The 14,951-nt window shown below is 35.6% G+C and overlaps 1 protein-coding gene across 2 annotated transcripts in view; it reads right to left on the minus strand.

Moving 5' to 3' along the window:
* Window positions 1-205: 205 nt before the first annotated feature.
* GRM8 (glutamate metabotropic receptor 8) overlaps window positions 206-14,951 on the minus strand; it is a 358,453-nt gene continuing 343,707 nt past the window's right edge. For both annotated transcript variants that reach the window (XM_055712667.1, XM_055712666.1), the window contains 2 exons: window positions 8,231-8,477; window positions 206-2,889 (listed from right to left, as the gene is read on the minus strand). In XM_055712667.1, coding sequence (XP_055568642.1) covers window positions 2,840-2,889; window positions 8,231-8,477 — 297 coding nt within the window. In that variant the 3' untranslated portion in view covers window positions 206-2,839. The remainder of the gene's footprint in view (window positions 2,890-8,230; window positions 8,478-14,951) is intronic.

Here is a 14,951-nt window from a genome sequence, read left to right on the forward strand (position 1 = left end):
AGCTGATGCACAATCTATTGCAGAAATGGGACTTAAATCACCTGAAAATAGTCTTGGAAGCAGAAATCACAAATCAGGTTGCTAGAAAAAAATATTTGGAACTGCTACTGTCTGTACAGGAAAAAATCTCCTAAGCTGAAGAGAAAAAAGTCAACAGTTTATTCAGAAATAAAATGCATTATTCTTCCATAGATCTATAGGGATACAAGAGAAGAATGTGCTTTTAATCACAGTTACAGGAGATAGATATGCACCTTTCTATGCAAATGCATAAACAGCACATAGCTACTCTATAGAAGTGAAACCTGTAGACCAGTGCTGTTCCATTGTATTTTGACAATGCCCCATTCATTCTGCAACTCATACTGTGTGCTCATTTATCTGATGAGTTACATTAATACCAGTGAGACTCATAGGCTTAATGCACTCCATGTTTCACAGAATGACATCCAAAATGCATAGAATAATTTACATTTCATTTTTACCCTACTGTTCAACCAGAAAAAGACTACACTGGTTTTGGTAAATCTGTTCAGAATAACATTTTCTTTGGACTACTGTGAAACTGAAATATAATTATATACCATATACTAATTTTTATGTGTATGTAAATTATGCTTATGTGTATATGGAAAATGTTTTAAAGGCAATTCTTTTGTACTGCTTTTTCAAATGCATATTGTTATGCTTATGTTATATGTATAGATATTACAGAAAAAATATTTGAAACTTTTTTTGTTATAAATTGAAAACTAAGCTTTTCAAAGGTTTCTTGAAAAGAAAAAATGCCAAACATCGCTTTTCAGATGAAACAGATTGTCTCTTTCTCTTAGGAAATCCATCATGGACATGGGAGTCTGTCATGCTAAAACAATGATCTAATCAATTCATTTTCACCAAAACCTCCTTCAATTTTATGAGATATTCACTAACAAAACAGAAAACTATTTTTGTGAAAAAAAAATTTTGCATGTCTCATTGCATTAGCTGCATTACTCATATGTTTAAAATTAAGCATATGTTACTATATAGGTTTGGTATTGATGTGCTTGTGGCATAGTTGAAAAAGGAGTTTTCACGCAATATATCCACACACACACCAAACACACAATACCACAATATACCACAGCAATCATTGGTTAATAATTCAGGCATTTAAATGCTGGGGAAAACAAACTATGTTGTCAATATTTTTTGAAATATTGTCAAATATTTTGAAAAAGGAAATTCACTGTCACACAGTTTTCCGACTATGCTGGAGTTTAAACATTGTAACAGAAAGAGATTCAGTTTCAGATATGTCAACTTTCATTCATGTAATTTAGGACACACCAAAGCTTCTTTAAAATATATTAGAAAAAATACAGCTCCTTTGAAGAAAAAAGCACAAGGAGCCATCCAGGCTAATTCAGGAGAAATAACATTTAATAATCAACGGATTGTGAAGACCCATTTACTTGATGAATGGTAAATATTGTATGGAGTGAAAAAGTCTTAAAAAACATCACAGTTATAGTAACAAAATGGAAAATCCCTAGCTGTTTTGTTTTGTTTTGCTTTTTTTAACGTCTTTGGAGTTTTTTTTTAACATGATGGATATCTATACAAATTTCTCTTTCTCTTTGCATAATCATTTCCTATGCACACACAACCATTTGACATGGGAGTTACAAGATGTGAAGAATGTAGATGGACACTTATTTCTTTGATTTTTAAGTGTTTATAAGGCAATAGTACATATATCCACTAGGTTACTGCTTTGCAAATTTGCCATTGATTTCTTTCCTGTTATTTCAAAGTCACCTTTATTGAGATAAGCATCTGCTACATTCCCCTGTCAGAGACAGGATACTAGGCTGAATAGACTTTCAGCTTAATCCAGTCTAGCTGTCATAAAGTCTTACAAACTGTAAGTTCCAGAAATGAAAGGATCAAAATTATTAGTGGAGGTTCCAAAATATAATACAACCATACAAAATAATTACTGTCAGGACTCCTTCACTTTACAAACATATAAAATGCACTTACTTTGAGGGTGAGAAGGGAGAAAAAATCCTTCCATTAGAAAATATAGTTACAAAGTTTTGAACAAATAAATTCACACACTGCAGAGTACGCACACACGCACATGCATGCAGACATGCATATACATACACACACGCATGTGCGCACACACACACACATGCTTAGAGTTTACACTGCATTCCTCTGATGCCATGAGTATTATTTTATTTGTACACTCACCTTTACTGCACATTCTAAACAAACAATAGACAAGACTGTAAGGATTTCTTCCCTTAAAACTGCAACAAAACAAGTCTCAACATTTGCAAAACATTCCTTTATTATTAGAAATAAATTATTTTGTATAAAAATTAGCATGCGTTGACCATTGCATTTATTTTAGCATAACCCAGGACTTAATTCAGTCAGCCATCACAAGAAACAAATTCATCTTCTTTTACGAGTTGAACAATGTAGGACAGGAAAGGAAATTGTCACAATCACAAAAAAGTACTTACAAATATAACATCAGACATGATTTATTTCAACAGCATTTTTTTTCACAAGCTAACATTTGTTTTCCTTTTGTGATTTGCTTCTTTTTGTGAATGAACAGTTCAGAAGCTTGACACTCTGTCTCTATGTTATAAAACTGGACTTTTCCTTCCCCTGTCTCTTTTTGCCTTTTGCCTCTTGTTTAATCCTTGTCCTTTGGGAGACTGACTATTGATTTGAATGTAGTCTACTGGTATTTCCATGACTGAATTCTGGTGGTGGTAAAGTCTATGTTTGCAAGATTCCATCCTGCAGGTCTTCCAGTGAATTTCATCCCTGCTCAGTTTGCCTGATTGCTGTAACTGACATAAGTTGTCTTGGTAGAGGAGGCTGTAAATCAAAAAACCAAAAACAAACAACAACAAAAAACAAAGTTCAGGTTTTTTAGAATCAAGAGAGGAGAAAAAAACCCCCCATATTTAGCATTTGAACTCAGACAATGTCCAACTATATTTCCAAATAACATGGCCCATGTTCATGGAATAAAGTAAGAAAGTTATAAAAATGTATAAACAGTGGTTAAATTGTATCTCAAGTTCCATGTTCTTGATAATAAGTTATTTTGCTTATGATTTGGGGAAGCAGAGGTGAAGAGAGAGGAACAATGGTGAGTGGTTTTAGCATATCTGTAACAGAATTTCAACATACAGTTTCTCTGGTGTTATTTTGGTTGATTTCTGTATAGATGTTCTTAATTTAGAGCTTGGATCTTTCTCCCTTTTCTACTGATTGAAGACAACTTTGCAGCTCATGGTAGTTTGTTCATCTAGAAGGAAGCTTACTCTCCTCAAAAGGAGCAAAGCCTAACGTGGGAAACATTTCCTTAAGTTAGCAAAACTGAGAGGCTAGTGCCTAAAGCACATATTCTCTTCGGAACCTTCAGACACAAAGCATCTGCATATAAATGAGCCAGCAGAAATGCTTTTGAGAGCCTAGGCTGTATGTTAGAGCTTCTATGCTATTACGTTGATGGTCAACTTTGAGCATCATCCTTTGAGCAAAGCTGATACCCCTTGTTCAGAATCATAGAATCATTTAGGTTGGAAAGGATCTTTAAGATCAAGTCCAACTGTAAACCTTACATTGCCAAACCCACTATGAAACCATGTCCCTAAGCACCACATCTACGTGTCCTTTAAATACCTCCAGGGATGGGGACTCAAACGCTCCCTGGGTAGCCTGTTCCGATGCTTAACATTGAAGCAGTCTCAGTGAAGAAATTTCTCCTAGTACATAATGAGAGAGTCAAACACTTTTACTATTGTAAAAGTGAATAAGTGTGAATCTTACATGGAAGTTTGTGTTAGCTTCTAGCCCTTATAACTTATCCCTTTGCTGTAAAAAATATGGCCCAAGTCTCCATTGTTCTGTTAATGCAGTGGTGGGAAGACGGAAGTGGTGACATCAGGGCTCACAGGCCTGATTTTAAACCAGTTGGGTATATGGCAAATCAGACTGCTGGGGGACTGAGTCTCTTTTTTGTCCCTATAATAAGATCTATGTCTCACTTCATAAAGAGGAATTTGGCTTCCTAAATAAGTTTTATATTCCATCTGCTGCAGGCATGTTCTACTTATGACAGTGAAGACTGCATCTGGCAGGTTGAAACTAACATGATGATACAAAAGTTGTCTGGTCTATAGACTCAAAGTTCTTAATTCTGTTCCCATACCTTACTTCCTCCAATTTCTTATTTCTGTATAGAATCTGGTGGGAAGAGCTGAGATAGACAGGAAGAGGATTCTTCATGCTAACTCCTAAATCCTGCCCAACAATCTGGTGATTTGGCAAGAACAGACTACAGAAATCAAGAAATGACAGTTTTCCTCTCTCCTGCACTAAAGGTTAAAGTGAATCAAAGATCACTAAAATTGGTGCAAAGTAATACTAGGTAATATAAATAACTAAGCTTGCTGTTTGTTTCTTTCTTTCTGTATTCTTTGGGTTCCTGAGAAATTTGATTCTAATATTGCATTTGCCATTTTTTAAGACACAACACAACCAGAACATTATAATTCACATATCACTAATTTTTTTGTTCCCTAAGAATGTATATATAAGAATGAATAATCAAAAGGAAGCTGCAAAACATAATATTTCTTACTTCACTTGCACAGGTAGCTCCAGTACTTTGTGTTTGGTAGAGCTAATTCATGAAAGGATTGCTTTTGGCACATTAAGCAAATAATTTACATAATCGATCACATTATTTGAGCACCCACATGAAATAACTTTATTTGCATGTATTGGGACACTTGAAGCAAATATAGACTCATTTACATCCTTCAGATCTTTCAGATGGCATGTACTACTCCCATCTGAACTCTTCCATGCTCCCACAGCTGGATTTCTGAGAGTCTATTTTTCCTTTAGCCTGTTATGTCCCTTCTGAAAATAATGCAGGACTGCTGAAATGGCACCAAGTTCCTTAAAGCATAAAAGGATTTTGTTCCCAGCTAAGAAATAGCAAATAAATGCACATCTGCAAACACTGCACACTTGGGAACAAAAGGACTGAAGGAGCAGAGCTGGTTTTTTTGACTCACCCTAAAAATCAGCTCAGATACGTATGTGATCAGGTTAAACTAGCTTACAACACCCTGTATCAGCTGAGTTCTTTAACTTTTCATGTGTATTTTTTTAGCCCACAACAACATAGCATAATAGGATTTATCACAACTCAGTAAGCTGAATTATGTGAGGACATTTGCAAGCTCAAAATACAAAAATATATAGTAACTACACCTTAGCTGATTTAAAACAACTTGTTAATTTGCTGTAACTTTGTTGTATATCTGAGACTTAAATAGCTTTGACAGAATCCAGGACTGATCAAGAAACAAAAATTATCCTATTGAGTTCTGAGTGTTGTTACTTTAAAAAATGATAGCACAGGAAGCTAGTGTAGATAGTAGTTAGAAATTTATTAAAACTAATCCCATCTCCAAACAATGGTTTTTTTACTTGATAAATATTACAAGTGTCTTTATAGTCCAATGTAACAAGCCTACATTTCCTGTTTGGGGATCGAATGTTTCAGCAGCTGGTGTCCTGCTTTTTAAGACTGTTAGCATTTCATAGTAATAACATGAAACACATTTGGCAAGCATAGATGGCCAGTAAAAGTAACAGACTTGGCTCAAAATATTTCTGGGAATGAACACTCTTTTAACTCCAGTTACCACACTGCTGTTGGAATGAGACAAAAAGAAAATTAAATAAAAAAGGATCTAAAGCAATTTAGAATTATTATTGTGGTCTGACCTATATGCATTTATAGTACTTGTCATTGTTATGACTTCTGTAATTGCATCTGGATATTGTTTTGTTTTCATCCTGTTTCCCAGATATAATTTGTTTTCCACTGAATATGAATGTATGTCCACCAAAAACACGATCATATTCATGTGGGGGACAACATGAAATAAAGTCTGTTGCATGAAACAGGACAAACTACACAGAGAAGAGCTGTCTCTGGATGGGAAGCAAAAGGAATTGCTTGGCTGTCTCACCTGATTCCTTACCTAGTTATGAGCATTGTTATCGCCACCAGTATTTGTGCTTGGGAAATGCTGGAAAACACTTATTACCCACTTCTGGTATACTAGAAATAGCCTGATTTTCTGTGATCAGCTTCATATACTACCTCTGAAAAGAAGGATCTACTTCACATGGAGTCAGTGCAAGGAGAAATTTTCTAACGTTGAGAGTTTGTTACTATTGTCCTAGTGAAAAGGACATATGTGACATTATGTACTGGTAACTCACAGGAACCTCCAAAAGTTTTGACAATAACTCTTTTGGCAGAAAAGAGGGAAGCTGGTCAAATCCAAATGGTACAGAACTGTTCTGGGGAAGAGAGAAACCCATCTTGAGGCCAAGAGCTCAATTACATAGAGACGGCTCTCTGGAGTGCAAATTACTTGACTCTGAGTTTTTGCCTATGAAGCATTATAAAGCCTGGATCAAAGCCTAGTCATGATATACTCCTAGTGAGCTCAGAATTATATAGATGTGCTACTGTTAAAATCATGTTTAGAGCACAGTAAATAAGCATTATCTGCATACATCACACTACTGGAGAAGCAGACTAGCTTCCAACAGCAGCTGTTTTCATGAATTATGCATAGTCATCATTTAAGGAATACCAGACACAGCATTTCTTAATTAGATACAGTAGTAAACATCAGATACCCAAGACTTTCTTATTAACGCTCTTTCTCACCCTGCTGTGGAATCCCTCCTTTGACTTTTGCTCAGAAGTTTATAATTTTGCAAACTCAGCAAAATCCACCTGTCCTTCCCTTCTGAATTTCCTTTTGGTGACTTCTGACGATTTGAGAAATTATTGAGCTCTTCATATTTCCTCACTGTTATTTATTCCACAAGGAATTTCATTGCCTTTCTCCTTTGTTTTATGTCATAATCTGAAGGTGTATAAATATATAATCTGCTCAGTCTAGTAGATTTACACATTTTGAAGGGTCATGATTTTTTCAAGTGAATTGGTTTACACTCAGTATCCTCCATGCATAAGAAACTATAGTATGGTAACTTATGGACCATTTTTATATAGTCTTCAGTCTGGCAAACTCTGATTGAATTCACTGGAGGGAGGTTACCTTTTTTTGAAATAAGTACATTTTTCTGCAAATTTGGTACTGACTTGTCTCAATGTGCTCAAGTAAAATAGTACTATTCAATCACCTGTCAACATTATCAGAGAGTACTAATAATTCAAATAAACCCCCTCATTTGCAGTAAAATGACTGAAACAATTTGTCTTTAGCTGTAACAGCTGCTGTCTACCCCATGTGACTTCTAACTTCTCATATAAACCATTTCTCCATTACTACTAAACTCTGGGGATAAAGTTATTGGTTCTATTTATATTTTATTATTATTATTATTGTGATGTCCAGTTTATAAGGCTGTATGTCATGTGGTGAAATGGAAGCTATAACCTCTGTTTTCTTCTATACCAGAGCAATTTAGAGATGTGGCAAGATTCAAGAACTTCTCTGACATGGAAAAGAACTTCTCATTACTAACGCACAACATATCAGAACATGTAATGATTAAGCTGTATATGAATTACCACAATTTTGTACCAAGATGAGCAAGACCACAACAAAAAACCTGGATGGGAAGCACTATTCTGGGAAACGTTAGTACTCATGAGTTGTGATAAATGAACAAGTCAACAAATATTAAGTTAAGGTGAAAAGGTAAAAAACATTATTTTCACTTCCATATCTAACTGCAAAATAAAAACAATATTTGTTTTCAACAGCCTTTGAGTTTTCAATATACAGTGATGACCATAAATACACCTCATGAACTGTCAGGACATACCACGACTGGCACAGCAATGCACAACACATCAAATTAGCACTAGCTAAAACAGATCATTTTAAGAAGATGTGGCTTTGCAAAATCTGCTTGTGCTTTTTTATTTTTGTTACTAGCCTGTGAAAAACAATTTCTTTTAAACAACTCTAGGCATTCCTGCATTCAGCAGTACATGAATTCTGACACACCTCTGGATTCATGCAAAACAAGCAACAAAAAGAATAAAGTTTATTATTAAAAGGAAGTGCATTCTTTTGAACGTACATCTATTAGGAAGTGCTGCCACTCTTGACCATGGGAAAGTCTACAGATGACTTACTGTTGGTTTCAAGACTTTCACACAGTTCAGTTTTGACCTCGCCATTTGGTCTGTCATTTCCTTTTTGGGTCAGTTTGCTTTGCATTGTGGCAGCTGTCACTACAGCCTTGAAGCTCCGCTTCCGTTTTTGAACATTCTGCTCTGGATGAAAAATGATAATATAAACCTTGGGCATGTAGAGCATGCCCAGAGATACAGAAGCACTTAAACTCATGGAGACAGTAAGTGTTGTTGTCTGGATGTACATCTGGGGAAGGAAAGAAACAAGAACATAAAAATCATTGTTATATTTATTTAATTTAAGAAGGAAAACAAAGTAATTAACTAAAAAAATACTAGGTGGAAAGGGAACCAATAACACTCTTCTTTTTCTGTACACACATCAGAACGACTCTTGACTTATGTTGCCTTTAAATATAATCAGGTATGGCTGTTTCATCTTGGGTTTTTTAACCTTAAGAGTAGGTGGTGGAGATGACATAATATTTATTAAACTTCATTCTCACAAAAGTAATCAAGAAGCTGTAGCAACCACATTTTCAGAAAAGAAACAAATACATTTGTACAGGAAAAAAGGAGTGACAACAGGGTTAGCCTTGTGTCTTGTATCTTCTACTTTAATACACAGAAGCTTCTAAAACAGTATGCCATGTGGTGATTCAGTAGGGTGTGCAGCATGGCTCAACCGCCAGCAGGAATAATATAGAATCTAATAAAATCTTTGATATATTCTTTGAATTTCAAGCTTGGGAAAAAAAAAATGCTTTTACATATTTCCATGTTACTGTTGAATTCTAGTCACAATGGTCTGTTGGCACACAATAAATTTATTATTATGTCACAGTCCTAACTAAGTAGTCAGAAAATCAGGGAACCGAGAAATCAGATCACTAAGGACCTCAGTCCCCTATAGATACAAAGGAAAAAACATACACTTTGGAATGAGTGTGTCTATTGTTTTTTACCATCAACAAAAAGAAAGCAACTCTGGTCTTCCATAGTCCGTAAATGAAAATGACAATGAATACTCCATAAGAACAGCAGAGAGAATTTTATATTTGAAGAAGTATTTAAATAGTATATTGGAAATATTAATTTTAGTTCTACTTAAAATTTATTTTTTCTTAGGAAATTATATTTTATTAAATATTTTATGAGTCAAGAATTTTACTTTACAGTTCTGTGTGGTTTCCTAAACTAAGTAGAAAATCTCTCAGTAATCATGTTGTTATACTGAAAAAGATACTGAAGTAAAACCTGCTCATTGCCTTGGCAGAGCATTCACTGACATTGTTGTCAGGCATGATTTAAACACTGACCAATACTATCATATTAACCTGGAGATAAGGTAGTAAGTCTGTCTGCAATGTCAGCTTCAGATCATCTGTTTTTATTAAGTGCCCTTGGGTAGCTTAGCCCTTGGCAGAAAAGTAGAGATACAATAAACTGGTGTGCAGTCACTATTATAGTCGAACATTTTTTAATGTCTTTCAGCTTACAAAGTTTTTCCATTATATACTTTCTCCTTAGAGATCACAAATAAACTGTGCTCTCACTTAAAGCAATGTTAGGTGAGAAACGTGACAAATGTATTTTGGAAGCATGGACTCTTGCTCTGAACCACCTTGCAAACTATCTATGTAATTGTACAGAAACCCGCCAAATATTACCATAAAATGAGGGATAGCCCAATCTACTCTTTAAGAAAAGTCTGATGATACTTCAAAATTTATAAGACGTTCAACCTGCTTTCAAGGACAGCACCAGACTGAAAAGGCAATCAGGATTGTCTTTCTATTGTGCTAAGGAAAGTTATAGGACCAACACCTTCCTTCATTTCAATAATACATCAGGAAATCTACATAATACAGTCTTTTCTCTCACCAGTTAAATAATTCCATTCCTTTCAATCGCTAAAATGACAGTTGTGTGCCTGAAAGCAGAGCTTGACCTACATTGTACATGAATGAAGACCTCACACGGTTACGTTAAGAAGCAAGGTTTTTTCAGACTTCTGTGAGAAGACCTCTGTACAGATGCATGTTCATATGCAAAAAGCACCAACAACATATCTATTTCTCCCTGAATCAAATAGGCTGATCTCCAATTAAATTGGTGCAGCAATGGCTTTAGGGTTAAAGAGTTGCAGTAAGTGGTGTCCAAAAGCAAAGGTATTTTGGTTCCTAAAGATGCAGGTATTTCCTAATGGGATTTTCAAAACTGAATCAATGCAATACCTTTAACAAACTGTACTGTATATGAAAATTCCATTAAACATAAAAAATCCTTTTTTGAAGTTATACCATTTTTAAAAATCTAACTCATGGCAGTTAAGTGGCGAGCTGAGCCGTACCCACAAAGTCTGTAACAATGCCTGGCATTTTAACATGTATTTTTTAAGACCTTATCACATACCCATGATGTAAGGCTTTTTTCTCATGGTTCAGTATAAGAGTTAGTCAATAAAAAAGGATAAGAACCTCTGGATGTTATAGGGTAAAATACATACATTCATGTAATAGTACTAGTCATATTCACAACAAAAACGTGCATTATGATAGATCTCAATGACCTTTCTTGTAATAAGAAGTCCCACAGTGCCAAGCTCTTACAAATACTAACGAGAAAAAGTCTGCCTGAAGGTTTACATTCAAGTAAGCTTCATAAGTGAATTGACTCTAAATCTGATCATGCATTCCCTGAAATAAGAGCCCATGGATTTCAATGCACTTAGTGCAGGTATTTTGCATTAGCTATATCATTACATGTAGTATATTTACTGTGGATTTAATTGAAATGACCAGCATGACAGCTTATTTAAAGAAATCCAAATCACAGATTCTTTCATGTTGCAGATTACAGTTCATATGCAGTAGGATTTATTTATAATGATTGCTGTGCTTTTGAACCAGCCTCTATATTTATTGAAACAATAAAACTAGAGTGAGTTGGGAATTTTCTGACAGAACAGTTTTCAAGTAGTGAATATAGTCTTTAGAGAGCTTTGGCCTCAGGGATTCTGTTTTGCATGGATTACTCTTACTACTTACTCCTTAATGAAGCTAATGAGAAAGAAGAGCTTCAAGAAACTTGGTAGACCTTGAAAGAAAAGCTTTGAACATATACTTACATGTACACATTGTATGTGGTATGTACATCAGTCTGACTTCATATGCTAATGCAATTGCATACTCAGCTGGAGACTAGTTATCCATGACAGTCTGGTCTGATACCTTTCCCTATTAGAATCACAGAGTGATAGAATAGAGACCTATTCCTTTCCCTATTATAATCATAGAGTCGTAGTTTGAGTTGAAACGGACCTTTAAAGGTCATCTGATCCAACCCCCCTGCCATAAGCAGGGACATATTCAACTACCTCAACTTGCTCAGAGCCCCGTCCAACCTTATCTTGAATGTTTCCAGGGATGGGGCATCTGCCATTTGTCTGGGCAACTTGTTCCAGTGTTTCAGCACCCTCATCATAAAAAAAAATTCTTCCTGATATCTAAATGATATCTAGTCTGTACCTACCTTTTAGTTTAAAACCATTACTCCTTGTCCTATCACAACAGGACCTCTTTCTTTTTAAATGGTCATTTGCACACTGAGAGTCTGCTTATAGGACAGGAACATCCCCTGAATGTGATTCTTCCCATCTTTGGAATCCCCCTTCTTGCAGGCTGATCAAGCACCAGTCTTGCAAACAGGATGCCACACACTTGGTTTGACTTTTGTCTGACTCTTATCTTGTTTTATCCCTGACAAGAGAACAATGATGTTTTATGGCTGTGCTTTCTGGTTTTTTTTGTTATTATGGGAACATAACTACCTGTAACTTTTACAGAATTAGCTGCTCTAAAAATCAAGGAGCAAAAAAAGTAGTTCAGTTTAATAAGATATGAGGTCTGAATAATTTTTCATGTGTCTCAGTGGTAGCTCCCTCCAAGTTACAGGAGAAAAAAAGTCCCTTTCTCACAATGATTCCCATTTACACAGAAATGAATTTCAAGACTCCTCACAATAAAATCCATTCTGAACTACAAACTTTTTGTCCAATAATGCCTTTCACAAGTGTAAGAAAGACTGCTATATCTATTCTTCTTGCTCTTGAGAGTCAGAAGATATGACAGAAAACTAAAACCATGGTAGCACAAGGAAAAAAAATTGTATTAAGGAAAACACTTGAGGCCTAAATACTTTCCTGTCTCCATCCCCTACCCCAGCCCACATCAGAAATGGTATAGGACTTCTTATGTATTATTATCCACTTCCACAGCTGATAAAAAATCTCTCACAACAGATTGTGTCTCATGTAAATGATCTAGACCCAAACTCAAACACGACTTGTTTATCTCACAAATGATCTAGACTCTTTTCTTATGAGAAGGATCCTACAAGGTTCGTAACATAGCCTCTGACTGCCTCAGTGGCTGAAATAGATAATGGCTGCATGAATATTTAGGGGTTTTCTATCTTCTATCATTGATCCCAGGAATATGTATCTTTCTACTTTGAAACTTAAAATGTGACATAGGAATTATTGGGGAACAAAAAAAGAGGTTATTTTAGAAAAACAGATACTCTGATGGCTTCTTCAACTTGGAAGTACTTGAAACTGAATTGCCTCCTTGGTAACCTGAAAAATTTCTATGCCTCGAAGCAAGTGTGTGCACCAAATTGTCCCAGTGCAGGTTGCTGAATGCCTACCTCTTAGTTAGGCTTTACTGCTTAGAATTGAAAGATCACCCAAGTCGTCAGTATTGTTCCATCAGTTAGGTGCTTGCAGAGACAATGTCATGCATATAGCATGCCTTGAGTTCAACACAAAGCAACCACTTTCATTAGAGAAAAAAAGTAGTACTGGTAATGCCACAATTTTTGTTCAGATTGCTTCCTTCGTTTGAGTCATCCCCTACTTTCACACAGAGTATATTCAGGCTTCCTCCAGAACTGAGGGTTTTCTCGTGCTATTTATTTTTATTTTTATTTTCTACTCTGTTTTAATAGGTCAAATAGAGGGTACCTCCCACCTAGCCTGCTATCTATTCTGGTTTTAATAGTGTACCCTGGATAGGTGGGAGATAACAGCTATTGCGATTTCTTGAGTGAATTGAATCTAAGTTTTCCACTTTGGTGCAAGTTCTTTAACTGCTAATAGTTGTAACACAGAAGATGAACAAGTCCAGCAGTTAGTGAAAACTACTGTGGTTAGTGCTAAACCACAGAGGGAAGTCTTGGTACATCTCAGGCTATTGGGGTGCCTGGTGTAGATCCAACTCAGCTACTTTCATTCCAAAGAGAAATGGATTTTAAAGAGATGCAGCTGGTCTAATGCCTGTTATTGGCTAATTCTATATAATCTGCCCTTTAGAAGTGCCTTTCTCTGCAGGCTAAAGAAACTGCCTCTGTATCAAACACTGGCACCTGACCCATCCTGCTGAGACAGATATACCCAGATAGGCACTCTTGAAAATGCATTCTATACTGCCCATAACAAAGCAGAAGATTAAATTATAATTTAATTTTCCCATTATCCTTGTTACTAAATACTTTATGTCTCATATGTGGATCTTTCAGCTCCTTCAGCCAGTTTCATTTTTTAAGGCCAGAACTGCAGCAAGCTTCACTTCCTACAAGGGTTTTTTTGCTTTTATTCTTTCCCACCACTCTTGTCTTCACTCCCAGCTGTTGGGAGCCTTTAACAGATCATTTATAGCCAGAAAATAAATGATACATCATAAAATAAAGATACTTGCCATTTATTCAAAGACAACCCACAGGTTGGGAAAACCAGCAAAATAGTCCCTCTCCATTTGTGGTGGAGAAAGCATGAGTCTTTTTAAGTCCTAGAAAACCACTGAAATCATTAATAGCCATCCTCCCTCTGGTGCAAAACCTAGAGGGCTTAAAAAAAGACAGTTCCCTTCTTTTAAGGTCATGCACATGCCATAACACTAAAATAGCTTTTATGTGTGTTACTGCTTGCTGGAGTTGACTGGATGACAACAATTATGTTTCACAGCTGTGTTCACAAATCGAAAAGAAACATGATGCAACCGATTCCACACCAAAAATCAACATGGAAAAGGCTGGCTGCAGGCAAATATATTTGAAAGCAGGAGATTATAAACAGAGAGGTAAACATGCTGGCAAGGTGCCAATAACTAATGAGTATTCATGCTTTTCTGCAGAACCTCCATCTCCATAAGCTTACAACTACAGATTTGTATTGCTGTCTGTGCACAACATACATTTCTGCCCGGATCTGTGGGAAGAAAATTCATCTTTTCTTAAGGAAAAAAAATTACAGGTGCAAGTCAGTCATTGTTTTTCTCATATAACAAGATTATTTTCCAGGTGTAAGATAAACTTCATAGAATGAGTCTTCTTCAAACATTTTTTCAGTCAGAAAACATAGGAAACAACATATAGATTTTTTAACCTTTTAAAACCACTCCTTTCCAAACTAGCAATTTAAACGAGGTTTGAGAGGAAGTCAAAGCCTTCTAACATGAAAGTACAACATTCATCAGGTTATTATCTCAAGCAGTAAACGTAAGCTGTAATTCTATACATTGCAGAGGAAAATAAGAAAACAAATCCTCTTTATTTTTCTCTGTACATTTCAGTTGCTTTCAGAAACTTTAAGAGAAAGGAAAGATCTAATAATGGATTTCAATTTAAATGTGTGCCAGCTTTAAAAAGTGTGAACTTTCAT

This window comes from Falco cherrug, chromosome 5 (genome assembly GCF_023634085.1).
Source record: "Falco cherrug isolate bFalChe1 chromosome 5, bFalChe1.pri, whole genome shotgun sequence".
NCBI classification, from domain to species: Eukaryota; Metazoa; Chordata; class Aves; order Falconiformes; family Falconidae; genus Falco; species Falco cherrug.